Source organism: Mirounga angustirostris, unplaced genomic scaffold (genome assembly GCF_029215605.1).
Source record: "Mirounga angustirostris isolate CCGP_5_RB_7025 unplaced genomic scaffold, mMirAng1.0.hap1 SCAF_5, whole genome shotgun sequence".
Taxonomy (NCBI): Eukaryota; Metazoa; Chordata; class Mammalia; order Carnivora; family Phocidae; genus Mirounga; species Mirounga angustirostris.
The window spans coordinates 158,086,319-158,100,536 of record NW_026991713.1 but is presented as its reverse complement, the minus strand read 5'-3'; the positions used below and the strand labels follow the sequence as shown (position 1 = coordinate 158,100,536).

At 50.4% G+C, this 14,218-nt stretch overlaps 1 protein-coding gene across 5 annotated transcripts in view; it reads left to right on the top strand.

Annotated features, from left to right (window-relative positions):
- COG7 (component of oligomeric golgi complex 7) overlaps positions 1-14,218 on the top strand; it is a 73,687-nt gene extending 59,469 nt beyond the window's left edge. Inside the window, exons 14-17 of one of the 5 annotated variants that reach the window (XR_010411924.1) lie at positions 1,483-1,566; positions 5,022-5,165; positions 10,869-11,012; positions 13,782-13,923. Coding sequence is in view for 4 of the 5 variants with exons in the window: in XM_064592802.1 (XP_064448872.1) it covers positions 1,483-1,566; positions 5,022-5,136; positions 10,869-11,012; positions 13,782-13,948 (510 nt within the window). In the remaining variant the exon portion in view is untranslated. Of the gene's footprint in view, positions 1-1,482; positions 1,567-5,021; positions 5,166-10,868; positions 11,013-13,781 lie in introns of all 5 variants that reach the window. The other 4 variants (XM_064592802.1, XM_064592804.1, XM_064592803.1 and 1 more) reach the window with 4 other exon arrangements.

The following is a 14,218-nucleotide window of genomic DNA, read 5'->3' as shown; positions in this document are numbered from 1 at the left end:
GGCATCCTGCAGCCCACTCCTGTAATCACCCTGAGCCCTCGCTCCTCTGAACTCTTACAGTATCACACCTTGCCTCTGCCACGGAGAACTCCTAAGTGGAAGCCTGTGTGTGTGCACGGGGCGGGGAACGTGTTGGGGTATATAACGGGAGTGTGTTGCGGGGTCTTGGTTTCCCAAGGAGCTTCTGGAGAGCAAGAACCAAGTCTTCCTCTCCACCAAGCGGGGCACAAGGCTCTGCACATCATGGGCACTCAGTACGTGTGGGTGATCACAGTGTTTCTTCTCCATGGGGTGGGAGTCAACTGATGAAAAGTAGGCTATTTTGAAACAGAGGAGGATTCTCGAGCAAGAACAAGGAGTTTAGAACTAGGGGCGGAGGTGGGGAAGGAAAGAACTTGTCTCAAGCAAAGAAAATTAGAATTGAGCTGGTGCTGGGGAATGTGGGGAGGGCAGCTGAGGCTTAGGCTAGGCCAGGAGCCCAGGGGTGGACATGGTCATTACATTCCCGGAACGTTGCTTAAAGGATCAAGCAACCCGATGGCATCAGGTAGCTGCAGAGAGCAGCTACAGCGTGACTTGGGAGTCACTCCAGGAGTGCAGCCAGAAAGGGCTGTTTTCCAGGCTGGCTTTGGGGTGACTCAGGTTGGAATTAAGAAACTAGATTTCTGTGTGAAGGTGTGCCAAGCTGAACTCCGTAACCATGTATGTGCTGGTAATTTGCCGGACTCTAGAGAGACCACTGGGAAAGCTCACACAGAGATACCGTAGACATTCGGTATTTTAAATGTCGGAAGGAAGAGCATCTCCCCAGACAGAGGGATCACAAAGAGGACAAAGGGGTAGCTGGTGGGGTTTGGACGTTCCTTCCCATCCCTTTCCCTCTGAGGTCTGAATCAGTTGAGAAATAGATCTAGGAGGCAGGTGGAAATAAAAGCAGTGAAGTAGTGTGGGTGAATGTGGTTTGGATATTTCTGCAGCCAGAAGGGGCTTCCCAGGCCTCCCTCCCAAGATAGGGATTTACATGGGGTCTCTGTGGAGGATTTGGGGCGCTCCTAGTCTCTTTAGAGTGCTGAAGACCCAGGAGTTAGTGAGGCTAGCTGCGCCCAGCAGCTCTTAACCCGTGTCCGCCTGAGTAGAGAAACCCAGACCACAGGGTATCCAGCTCTTCGCTTCACGGTCTGAGTGGGAGCAACAAACAGGATCCGTTCTCACCAGATAGTTCTGTTGAGGAGGCAGGAGCTTCCGTTTGATGGGTCTGCGGGAATGCGGAGAGAGAAAGGATTATTTTCTCGGTGGCAGGCTTCAGGGTGATGACTTGGTGAGAAATCCCTGGTCTGTCGAATAGTGACAATTCCCAAGGCCGTCTCTGAGCAAAGACACCTCTAGGAAGGCTGCACTCTTCGAGGATTTTCGGGCGTGGGGTGCTTTCCCGGGCCTCCTGGCTTCCGTGACCTTGATCGCTTTCTCTCCTTCCTGCCCTAGAGCTGGGGCACAGCAGGCATTGGTGAGACGCTGACCGACGACCTGCCCACCTTCAGCCTCACGCCTCTGGAGTACATCAGCAACGTAAGAGCTTCTGGGCACTTTCCTCCGGGGCACTTGTAGCCTTGCGGACCCTGCCTTGTCTTTGGATTCTGGCCCTTCGGGGAAAGTAGTCATTAGTGCGTTGGTGCTGTCTGAACCTTTGCTTTTGGGTAATTTCCTTCCATATCCAGGACTTTAAGGAAAGGCAGCTGACTTCCTTATTCAATCAGCTGACAAGACACAAGCTGATTTCAAAACCTCACACGCTCGTACCGCTCCTCCCTCTCTCCCGATGTGAGGTGTGGCCGGTACATAAGGGCGTCCCAGTGTGAGTGCACATAGGAGATTCTGCCTTGGGAGGAGAGGACGCAGGTGGGCAAATTCTTCTCGACGACTTTTCAGAGGAACAGTGTGTATGTAGTTCTGAATTCAAATTCAGCCAATGTTTTAGTGACACCTGCTTTGCACCAGGCCCTGTGTGGAGTGCTTTCATGGGTAATTTCATAGCAGGAAAGAAATCTCTTAAGAATTGTAGTTCTGGAGGCTCCATATTAACAAAGAACAGAATAAACCCTACAGGGGAGCGGGGCACTTGGAGTCCTTTCCTCCTTCTCTGTTCACCCCTGGGGATGGACAGCCGCCCTGCACGTGGCCTTGCCTTTCGCTCCGTCCTGCAGTCTAGCTTGGCTGCTCTTCAATACCATGGGGTGTAGTGTGCTCCAGCCATGGGGACCTCACACTGCTGGAGACTTCTGACGTCCTCCAGAGCGATTCTGAATTAAGCAATTTCTTCTGCCTAAGGCTGTCACTTTAGAATCCACTGCTTTGTAAGTTATGACTCTACTGTGAGAGATACAAAGAAATTCTCAAAGTTACTATTGTACAATCAGAAGTGTCTGGTGATCCCACTGGCGGTCGCATGGAGGATGGCATTGTTCTCTCTGTTCATTGGGAGCTGTGTCGAGTTCAAAATGGCAGTCACTTTCCTCCTGTCTCCCAGGGCATTACCTCATAAACCGGTACTGATGAAACTATTAAGATGTGGGTTGGTTCTTACAACGAATGGGAATCATCTTATTTTTAGAACTAAGACACTATGCGTTACAGTGTAAATGGATTGAGGAAATGATGTTGCTGGAAGGGACTGGGGAGATATTGAATGATTTTACAGTTGAGGAGATTGAGATGTTGGCGGAGTAGGGGAGGCCCGGATTTGTTTCCAGGCCAGGGCCTTTTTCCACCTGCTGTGACCCCCCCATGAGTTAAGGATTGTACCTGGGGGCTGGTGACCTGAACTCAGGAAATGAGCACTTACCGGACACACACTGGGTGTAAGGACAGTGCGAGGCTTTTATCAGTGCCATGAGGTAGCGCGTGGTCCACACAGAATTTTGTCTTGACAACAACGTGAGCTGGTTGGCGGTAGTGTTTCACGGGCAAGCAGCGAGGCTCTAGGCAGTGCAAGAGGGGCCGCTTATCCCTCGGCCGCTCTGTTAGGACACCAGGCGCTTCATGCGTGTATCACACATTAATTTCATCCTTGGCACAGCCCTTTGAAGTAAGTATGAGATCATCCTCCTGTCAGAGATGATGACACCAGGAAGGTCACACAGCAGTAGAGCCAGAACTCAAACCCAAGTCCATCTGACCACAAAGCTCTTCGTTTTTCCTGTGTCGCTGAGCGTACCCAAACTGGATATCAAGGAGTATTTATTGAAAATGTGGGAATAGTAGACAAATATCCTCAGGCGCACTGGTAAGCATCCCTTTCCACATTGATTGCTGAAAGATGAACATGGACAGAACTCCCGAGGGAGACCTGGAGTCGTGGGATCTGTCTAGGAACCACAGCAATCCCCACAAGCTCAACCAACCAGTTGAAGTTCAAGATGTCAGATTATTGAAATTTTGCACCTAAACGACACTTTGCCTCATCAATGAATGCCTTCTGAACTTACCCAGAGCCGCATGGGCATTATGGAGGGGCGCAATAGGAGAAAATGCTTTTAAAAATGAAAAACAACGTAGATGCAAGGTATAATGATCCTGACACTTCATTGCCCGTAAAACTGGGTGCGTGCATTTAGCCAGAAGGTTATGGCCCCAGATGAAAGCTGTACCAAACACAGGAGTATCCCCCAGGGTCCTTGCACATAGTAGGTATTCAGGAAGCGCCTGCCACATGTAATTAGACCAGAGAGATCCCAAATCCAGAAACCAGCATCCTTCTCTTTCTCCAGCCTTGTGGAAAAATGATGCATTTGTTGCCATTTTCAAGCTGAAGTGTATGGTGGCGGTTGTTACTAGTGAGGAAAGTGGCCCACATACCTAGTTTGAGTAAGAGATTATACTAAGTAAATGCAAAGAAAAAAATGCCGATTTAATTTATTTTACCATCCATGTGCCTCCTTAAAGGGAGAGCAAACTCACCCTGTTTCGTTAGCATAATGGACCAGGGGATGTTGAGCCTTAAGTACAACCAGCCCACACTCGGTGTTTGGAAATGTTCGGAATCTCCCTTTGGGCTGGGAGACTTTGCGAGTCTGCCACCATGTAGGTGTGTGTGAGGCCAAGAGGGAAGATCTTACTTGGATAATCCTTGGAATTGTAGTTTACAGAATCAGAATCAAGTTTAAATGTACAGAATAAATATAGAACCCCCCCCCCAAAAAAAAGCGCAACAGGTTCAAAGGCCTTTTTTTTTTTTTAAAACAAAAACAAAAGCGGTATGTTGTCATAACCTGAAAATCAGCCTTATTTTGAAACAAAAATATATACTTACCTTAAAACACAAAACAGGAATTTTAATAGAAAGTGGCATCTAAAATACACCCATGATGACAGTCATGTGCATCCGACAAACACATGACAAACATTGTATTATTTGTGGGCTCATCCCAAATGTCTTGTAATCCTGTCTTTTGCAATTCCCCACCAGCCAAGAAGGCGTTGGCTTCATCTTTATTTCTAGAGTCTGTATTATGAAAACAGTACAGTTTTCCCTCCAAATTAATTTATAATTATAAATGGCTTTTTTCCCCCCCCAAAATTTCCTTCCTTCTCTTAGATCACTTCTAAAGGTGAGACCCACAGTCAAGTCCAGAAGACAGGATTCGGATTCTTGCTTGGCTGTGCACCTGTTGACATTAGCATCTTCCTGGTTTTGTATCCATGAATAGTCCTAATTTGTATTTATTTGCACAATCGCTTGTTGGTGTCCATTACCTCATTTGAGGTAGAGGTTGCATTGAGTGCATTCCAAGCATAGTGGGGCCGTTAGTGTGAGGATGAATGTGTGATGTACATGCAAATTGTCATTGATTTTTGTAAGGTCCTGTCATAGCAGTGTTAACACTCTCTGGAAAGATCAGAGTTGGGGCTGCCCCAGGCCTCGTGCTTTTTTTGTCTGTCCCCTGTTTGCCTTCACACGAATGTACTGCAGAAATAATGACCTGTATGTGGCAATGTGGAGTTGAAAGTGTTTTCTTCTGTTTCAGATCGGGCAATATATCATGTCCCTCCCCCTGAATCTTGAGCCTTTTGTGACTCAGGAGGACTCTGCCTTGGAGCTGGCCCTGCACGCTGGGAAGCTGCCCTTTCCTCCTGAGCAAGGTGAGAGGGGCCCGACTGAGAGCCAGGAGGTGGGTTCCCTGTAGCCTCCTGCAAACATGGGGTTCCACGTGTTATCCCCCTGGGGAACTTCTACAGGACAGAGTGGCTTAGGGAAGGGATGTCTCACTGTGTGCAGAGCGTCTCTGGGGAGGAACTCCACCGATGCCCCTCAGCTGGGAAGGCAGGGGCAGGAGGGCCCCAGGTTACACGTACTCACTGGAGGTGGAAGCGAGCTCTTGGGGCAAGGGTCCCACTTGGCCAGTGCGAGCCCTCTCCCTATGGACCACGTGCCGAGTAAAGTGGCACCTTAAGAATAGTTTTGCTCGTTCGGACAAACATAAACTCTTCACCGTAGAAGTGATGTTTCCTGCCCAGATGCCTTTGGCCAGAACTTGTTCCCAGCTCTCGCAAGGCTCCTGGATCTCTAAACTGACAAGGTGAAAATACAGTAATTAAAACTATTTCTTTTTCCCATTATCTGGGCACTGACAGGTTTGAACAGGGACCACATACTTTCTGATAAAAAAATTCTCTTATTCCTAATATGGGATATTTATAGGCCTCCCTTCGTAAGGCTGAGCAAACAGAATAATCACGTGGTATAGAAAAGATTTCAGCAGCTTATGAGAAGGTACCACCCTGAGAATAAAATCACATCGAAAAGTTAAAAATAAAAGGATGCTAAAAAATAAAGGGATGCTAAAAGGCATCCCATGTAAATACAAATAAAAAGAAAGCAAGGCAGTTGAATCAGCGCAAACAATAACAAATGGGACCAAAGTGACCCGTTACACTGATAAAAGGCAGATCCCACAGTGAGCCTGTGACAGTCAGGTACATTTACAAGTCAGATAGCACAGCACTGAGGGGTGAGAGCAAGGAGCTGCCAGACATAGAATAAGAAAATTTTTTTTTTTTTGGCTAGATCATCCAAACATATTTTAGTACATTTGATAAGCATTTGAAATCCAAGTTGTAATTAAAGCTGAACTACTGCTTTTGTTTTTAAATGTAAAATAAAAATCAATTTTATATTTAGGTATCTATTACATTTTATTGGTTACATTGTCCATATGACAAAAGTTGTTTTTTTTTTTTAAAGATTTTGTTTATTTATTTCAGAGAGAGAGAATGAGAGAGAGCACATGAGAGCGGGGAGGGGCAGAGGGAGAAGCAGACTCCCTGCCGAGCAGGGAGCCCGATGCGGGACTCGATCCTGGGACTCCAGGATCATGACCTGAGCCGAAGGCAGTCGCTTAACCAACTGAGCCATCCAGGCGCCCCATGACAAAAGTTTTTATTAGCAAATTATATTAACTATAAAAATTGAAATTAATTAAAATAAATTGAAATATGGAAAATTAAACAAAACTGAATATGGAAATTACACAAAAGGAAAGTGATTTATTGATATATTTTATGCCAGCTTGGTTATCCTATTCCATTAAACTGGTGGTGTAATCCTAAAACTTTATAATTTTGAAAGAAAAAACCACATGAGCATTGAGAACATCGTGCATCTCTCTTTTAGGCTTTGACAAATCAAAAAGGAAAAGTTTTGGAGTTTTTTTTAAGATTTTATTTATTTGACAGAGAGAGACACAGTGAGAGAAGGAACATAAGCAGGGGGAGTGGGAGAGGAAGAAGCAGGCTTCCTGGTGAGCAGGGAGCCTGATGTAGGGCTCTATCCCAGGACCCTGGGATCATGACCTGAGCCAAAGGCAGACGCTTAATGACTGAGCCACCCAGGTGCCTCTCAAAAAGGAAAATTAATGAAGATAAAAGAGGAATTGTTCAGTGTAATCAACACACTTGATCGAATCAATACATTGGGCTTTTTATCCCACAGAGAATAGGCATGGTTGTCAAATTTCCATAAATCATTTGTGAAGATGATACAAATAAAATCTCTGTGAGTTTCACAGGGTCATACACATTAAGGGAACTCATAATTTTTGGGAAAAAGGATAATTCTTACAAATTTCACTTTCAGCATGTAAAACCTGCAGTATGAGTGAATAGGCACTCGGGTAGGGAAGGGAAGACTCTTTGAAATGAAAGCCAGAAACTAAAGGAAATTGAAAGATGAATGTGACAGGCTGGAACAAAATAGCAACACTGTTGATAGGTGGTAGTTGTTTTATGAAAGTTACCACAAATCAGTAAGAAAAAGATGACACCCCATGGAAAAATAAGTAATAACATAAAGGCATTCAAATAACCTAAAAATAGGAAGAAATATGTAACTTTAGTAATCCTCAAATGGCTGCAAAGGAAAGTAGCGTATGCTTTTTTTTTTTTTTAAGTAGGCTCCATGCCCAGTGTGGAGCCCAGTGCAGGGCTTGAACTCACGACCCTGAGATCAAGACCTGAACTGAGATCAAAACTGACTGAGCCACCCAGGCGCCCTGAATGTATGCCGTTTTATAACCTATCACATTGACTATATCGAAAATATATACAGATTTACATATATACACATATATATGTGTTAACACTTAATATTGGCAAGCATAGAGGAAAGCAGTTTAAATTATACAGTTTGGATTTTTGGAGTTTGACGCACATGCGCACACACACAAGCCTGTCATGCGGGGTGTGAGACCAGTACGGTGGAGTCCCAAGTACTCCTCCTCTGGCCTCCAGAATGGCTTCTTGTTTCTTATGTTTGTCTCATATTTTTTTCAAGAATACTTAAGTCAAATCTCAGGCATTGTATTTTTCCACGCATAAATACACCATCACGTATCCAAGAGTCGGACACCCAACCGACTGAGCCACCCAGGCACCCCACCATCATGTATCTCTTACTGATGCCGATTACGTTCAAGTTCAAACTCTTGGGCAAGAAAGCAGTGGTGCTATGTCTGTGTCTGTTACAGCACACCAGGGAGAGTGTAAAGCCTTATTGTCCCACTGCAAAAAAAATACATACAGGTTTAGCTAAACTGCAATTGTTTTCAGTCATTCATTCACTTACCAAGGTGTTATTAATTGCTTACTCTGTGCTGGGCCATTGCTTTGGGCATTGTTAGGAGAGAAAAACCCCAGCCATAAAGTAGAATTGTAACAGCGATGGAAAGCAACAACAAGCCCATCCAGGTGTTTCCTTTTTTTTTTTTACCCCCTCCTTTTCAGCAGCATATTATGAAAAATTTCAAACATGCAGAAAACTGGGAAGAATTACCCAGGGGATTTCTAACATGTTAACATTTGCACGTTTTAAGAACTAGATGGAGAGCAACTGGTAGGAACTTTGGGGCTTAGATAAATGGCTTTTCCTAAGCAGTGTGGTTAGAAGGGAGTTTTGAAAATCTTTGCGAGTCTTTTCCCACAAGGGAATGGAACATCAGGAGCTTTGAAGTGATGTGTCCAGAGGTCACCCACACAGCGTGTGTCATAGCAGGGGCATTTGCAGGAAAACTGCAATCTCTGTGCCCACCATGTCCCCTCCCCCGGTGGGGGTACCGAGTTTGGGCCGCAGTGGGGCGGGGTCCCCTGGAGGCGGCCAGCACCTGCTGGGCGCGGGGCAGGGGTGCTGCCTCGGTGTGGTGCAGGGGCGCTGTGGAGGCTCCCTTCTCTGTGGCGGGGGTTACAGGCAGAGGGGGCAGCCTGGTGGGCCCTGGCACAGAGTGGCCCTGGGGGGAGGCCCAGGAAGGTCAGGCCCAGACCATTCCTGCCATCAGACGCAAAAGCTGAGCCCAATACTTCATCGGCCTGGCTTTTTAACACCCCTCCTTCCTGAGATTTCTTTTCTCTGCTGCATTTTGTATATTTTGTTCCCATCTCTTGTTGCTTGTCCTTGCCCTCAGACTAATTATTCCTGGCCTGCTTAAAAACCCCCAGGGCCTCTGGAACCTATGGGGTGAGATCCAGCCCCTCGCAGGCCTGGGGTTGGAGACCCTTCTCAATCCCACCCAGTCAGGGCATGCAGCCCATCTCCTGCCCCCACGTGCTCACACTCCAGCCACTCAGAAGGATTTTCTTCTTAATTTTTAAAAATTAAGAACTTTTCTGAGTAAAAATCTGCCCCAAGAGTCCCACTAGCACCTGAGGGACGATTGTCCGGGGCGCCTCTTTCTGCAGATCTGTGTGCTCATGTAAGTCAGCAGCAGGACCGTCTCCCACATGCCCTGTTTCTCCTGGGCACTTTTGTAAACCAGTGTTTGTGCTGTCTGCCCGGACTGCCCTTTCTCCTGTGCATCTGACAAACCGTCCCCCGTGCTCGGGAAGCCTGGGTATGAGCTCCCATTTCTGGGCTCCTATCAGTCTTTGGCGATGCCCTGGCTGCAGCCCTGATGTGGCTATGTGGAGGGGCCTTGTCTGCCCCCCCGGCCGGAGGGTGCCGTCGGGGCAGGGCCTCCCAGACTGGGGTGGCGCGGACCTGGCAGGGTCTTGGACGGGACTCATGTGGTTAGCAAGTAAGCGAGTGCCCGCCACCTTCAGTCCCTGCGTGGGCGCCTCGTCCCCCACCCCGCAGTGCTGCCCCAGGCCTGGTAGGTTCATCCTTTTCTGGGCCAACGTCTTGGGGAAGGAGGTTTATCCCCCGGACCAGCTGCCCTGCCTGGCCGTGTTTCTGGCCACACGACCACCAGGCCAGCCTCCGTTTCCAGGGTGGAGGCCCTAGACCATGTGTTCTTAGCCTTGTGCTCAGTAATGTTCATCCTGTTTTTGGTTTTTAACTTTCTAGTTTGTGTTTGTTGTACCGATACCACATGTAAAACAAGGTCACAATTTTAAAAAGAATAAATCATGACATCCCATCATTGAACACGATGGTATTTACATTTTCCCATGTGCAGATGGTATTTGACATGTAGCTTTATGTTCTATACTATTATTATTATTGTTATTGGTGGTGGTGGTGGTATAGTGGCATTTTGCTTATCTTCTCCTAAGTGGATTCTTTTTCTCCGCTCGTCCCCCTACTTTTTTTGTTGTTTTAACGTCAGGCGGCCCCCTTGCCCCCAGAGTTCAAGGCCTGTCTGGCCAGGATGACGGCTCTGTCCTCCTGCATCAGCCCGCCCCAGCCTGACTGGCTCTTGCAACCTTGCTGGAGACCTACAGTCATTGCCTGTTTGCTCTGACATGGGGTCCCTGTGACTCTCAGGGCGCCCTCCGCGACCCAGCCCTGTTCCCCCAGCCCTGCTCGGTATACATACTCCTCCTTCCCCACGGGTGATGTGACACTGAGAGTCACCGTGTGTGAAGCACTAGAGTGTGTCACACGCTTCATGCTTGAGGCCCGGGCCGAGGCCTCCCGTGGTTCCCGCCATAGCCCCGCAGAGTCAGCCTCTGAGAGGCCGGGTAGCACCCAGCTCGTCCGTGGTGGATGGCCCTGTCCAGGTCTCACTTCTGACTTGCTGCCTGTGTGTCGACCGTTGCCGTCTCTGCTGGCGTCGGCTGCCTGCCCTCTCCCAGGGCCCCCCTCCTGTCCTCCCTCCCAGCCTGCGTGGCTGCACCACGTCCCCCGCCTTCGGGCACGCAGAGATCACTCTCCCTTACCTGACCACGTCCTCTCCTGAATCGTCATCATACTCCATCGATACCACTTGGCCTAAGACATATTGTTCTCTGTCCCTGTGTTGCCCACCGGGACAGTGGCCCCCTGGCGTGTGTGGACATACGGCACCGCCCATCGTGGGCCTGGCCGCCTGGAGGGCAAAAGCTGCTGGAGGTGGGATCTTCTCGAGTGCGTTCGTTGCCTCTGGTGACCTTCTCTCCCTTCCCAGGGGACGAATTGCCCGAGCTGGACAACATGGCTGACAACTGGCTGGGCTCCATCGCCAGAGCCACGATGCAGACCTACTGTGACGTGATCCTGCAGATCCCTGAGCTGACGCTGCACTCCACCAAGCAGCTGGCCACAGACATGGGTGGGTGCCCCCGGGACAGGCGGCAGGAGGGACGGCTGTGGCCCATTGCATCTGTCGGTGCCCTTACCCTCCAGCTCTGGGCTTGGCTGCCGAGCTGGTTAAAAATGCGGATTCTCTAGGCCTCCTCCCCAGAGATTCGGACCTGAAAGTCTGGGTTGAAGGCTGGACATGTGTAGTCTGAAAAACGTCCTGGGGGCTTCTGATAGGCTGCGCCTGAGCGGGGCTTCCGTGAGCTGGGTTGAAGTGAGTGAGACAGACTCACCATTCCTGCCTTGCTTCCCTGAACCACCGCTGATTAGGCTGCCACCATGCACGAGGCATGCCAGGCGCTGAGCCAAGCCCTCGTACCCACATCTTCGGCCACCTTCAGAGCCCCCCTGTGAGGTCGCTGCACGATGGACACCCCCCTCCTTGCTGGGAAGGACACAGAGGCCCGGGGCAGCTGAATCACAAGGCCCCATGCAATACCTGCGTGCCCCCCAGGTCAGAGGGGTACATGCCCACCAGCTCCTGCTGGCACCTGCCCCCACAGGTGGGGCCCTGAGGTTGTGGGTGCCGCGGGCAGGTGGCAGCGGAGTCGCCCCAGGTCTTGGTGCCTTTCCATTGACCTGCCTGCTCTTTACCTGAAGCAGCTCTCGGGGTGGTCGGGGAGAGTCTGGTAGGAGCCTCAGAGCTCAGCTCCCTGGGGAGCCAGGCAGAGCTGTGGTCTGCAGGAGCACAGGGCCAAACCAGGCTCTTACTTTGCTGCAGAAGAAGTAGAAGTGAGGCGCTTTCCTCCGGGTCCCGGGGCCGCCGGTGAGGGAGCCAGGCCTGGAATCCAGGTGTCCTGACTTCACAGTCAGCTCTCAGCCGTTAGAGAGGAAGGCCAGCTTTGACCACGTCATTGGGCCGTGTTCGGGGAGGAAGGATGAGGAGATTCGGGGGCCTGTAGGTGGTGCCTGCTAGTACAGGGGCAGGAGTACTGAGGACAGAAGCCGTCGGAAGGAGCGCGATGAGGCCGTTGGCCCTGCATTCCAGCGGCCCGTATTACTTGTCCCTCTCTGTTTGGCTGCCCCTGGGCACCCGGTCCCTGCTGGGCACTGACGGAGCAGCCGCTGTGTGCCGGCCACGGCGCTTGGAGCCCCAGCCAACCCCCCTGCTCGCTGAGCTTCCGCGCTGGCGAGTGTGGCCAGGGGCCGGGAGGCTGCCAGGCGGTTACGCCGTAGGGAGCCGGGGGGTTGTGGCCGCCTTAAAGACAAATGAGATCTCACAACAAAACCCAAAACTGTGCTGGCCAAACAGAAAATGTCATGGAAGACCGTGGGCTGTCACTTCGCAGCTCCGGGCTCCCGGTCAAGCGGAGCTCAGTTTTATGGATAAACTTGGGCAGGCGACAGGTGCCTGGCCGCCTGCTGGTGCCCTTCCTGGGAAGCCGCTCAGCCTGAGTTGGACATGAGTCAGCCCGCCCGCCAGGGCAGAGCAGACACCTCCCGTGGGCCCTGCCCCGAGCCAGGCCTCCAGAAGACACGAAGGAAGATGCCGGCTGTAGCTGGAGCCGCAGTCCAGTCTGCCAGGGCCGTGGACAGAAGGTCAGCAGGAGCCTGCTGCGGGGTGCCGTCTGCCGCCCTTGGGAGGGCAGGATGAAGGCAGAGCCAGAGGACGCTGCGGGGCGCTCCCCTCACGTCTGGCTTGGACCTGCCCAGGACAGCACTCTTTTACCACTGTGACACATCAGGTGCTCCTGTGGCCTTTGGTCCATTTCATCCTCTTGACAATGCAGCATCGACAGATGGACGCAGGGACTCAGAGAGGAGGGGTTCACCAGGCTCACCCCGACCTTGGAAATCAGTTTTCGCCTTCCCCGCTCTGCCGGTGTTGCCCAAGCTTGCCTGGTGGTTAGAGTTGTGGGGCTCTTATTAGAAGGACAGGGTCTTTGAACCCTCTCCTGGATTCTCACCGACGTGGTCTGGGGTGGGCTCGGGAATCTGTCTCTAACTAGGACCCCAGGGGGAGAAATGGGAAGTGTGAGAACCTGCAGCTCACCAGGCCCCCGCCTCAGACATCGTCCTTGTCTTCATGGGGGGCTTGGGCTGGGAGATCTTGGTCGCTGCTCATATAAGCCCACGTGTCCCCTGACTGCTCGGGGTCTCCATGTGGTCAGTGGGGTCCGCTGGGAAGTGTGGCCAATAACTCAGGAGTCCTAGTGTAGAGCTTTGGAGGGGTGAGCTGGTCCAGCTGGAGAGCTGAGTGTGCAGTGGGTTGTGGGGGACGGCTAGTCCTTTATTCAATTAGAATTCCTAGATTTGGGCCAAGTTGACAGTTGTTGTTTTTTTTCTTTTCTTTTCTTTCTTTCTTTCTCTTTTTCTTTCTTTCTTTCTTTCTTTTTCTTCCTACCTTCCTTTTAAGATTTTGTTTATTTATTTATTTGAAAGAGAGAGTGAGAGCAAGCACATGCAAGCAGGGAGGAGGGGCAGAGGGAGAGGGAGAAAAAGAATCCCAGGCAGACTCTGTGCTGAGCGTGGAGCCTGATGCAGGGTTTGATCTCATGACCCTGAGATCATGACCTGAGCTGAAATCAAGAGTTGGACGCTCAACCAGTTGAGCCACCCAGGCGCCCCTAAGCTGACAGTAGGTTTAATCCTCTTGGAAAAGCCATCAGAGTAAAGGCCTGGCTGCTTGGGGCAGAGCAGGCAACCGGCATTTTGGGGTTCGGGGTGGACTTCTCTATTTCTCTGTCCTGCTTGGCGCTCAGTCTTTTGAGCTGTGTCTGTCTGCTCCCCATCCCTACAGACTACCTGATCAACGTGATGGATGCTCTGGGCCTGCAGCCATCCCGCACCCTTCAGAACATCGTGACACTCTTGAAGACCAAACCTGAGGACTACAGGCAGGTCAGCAAAGGCCTGCCCCGGCGCCTGGCCACCACAGTGGCTAACATGCGGAACGTGGACTACTGACCGCCTCCCCCCACCCCTGCACCTGGTTGAGAAGAGGCCTAGGGCTGGGGTTCATGGGTCACAGCAGCTCTCCAGAATGGATTTGCTCAAAAATTCTGCCTGGGGTTGGGAGGATTCATTTCCAAAAGACTTGGTTCATTTGTATAATCAAAAAAAGGGTTGGGGGGGGTTGTAAATTAGAGTCATATTATTTATTAGAGCAGAATTTTCAGATGATTTTCTAAATGATCCGATCTTGAAAAGGGAATTGATAAATACTGTGAAATGAAA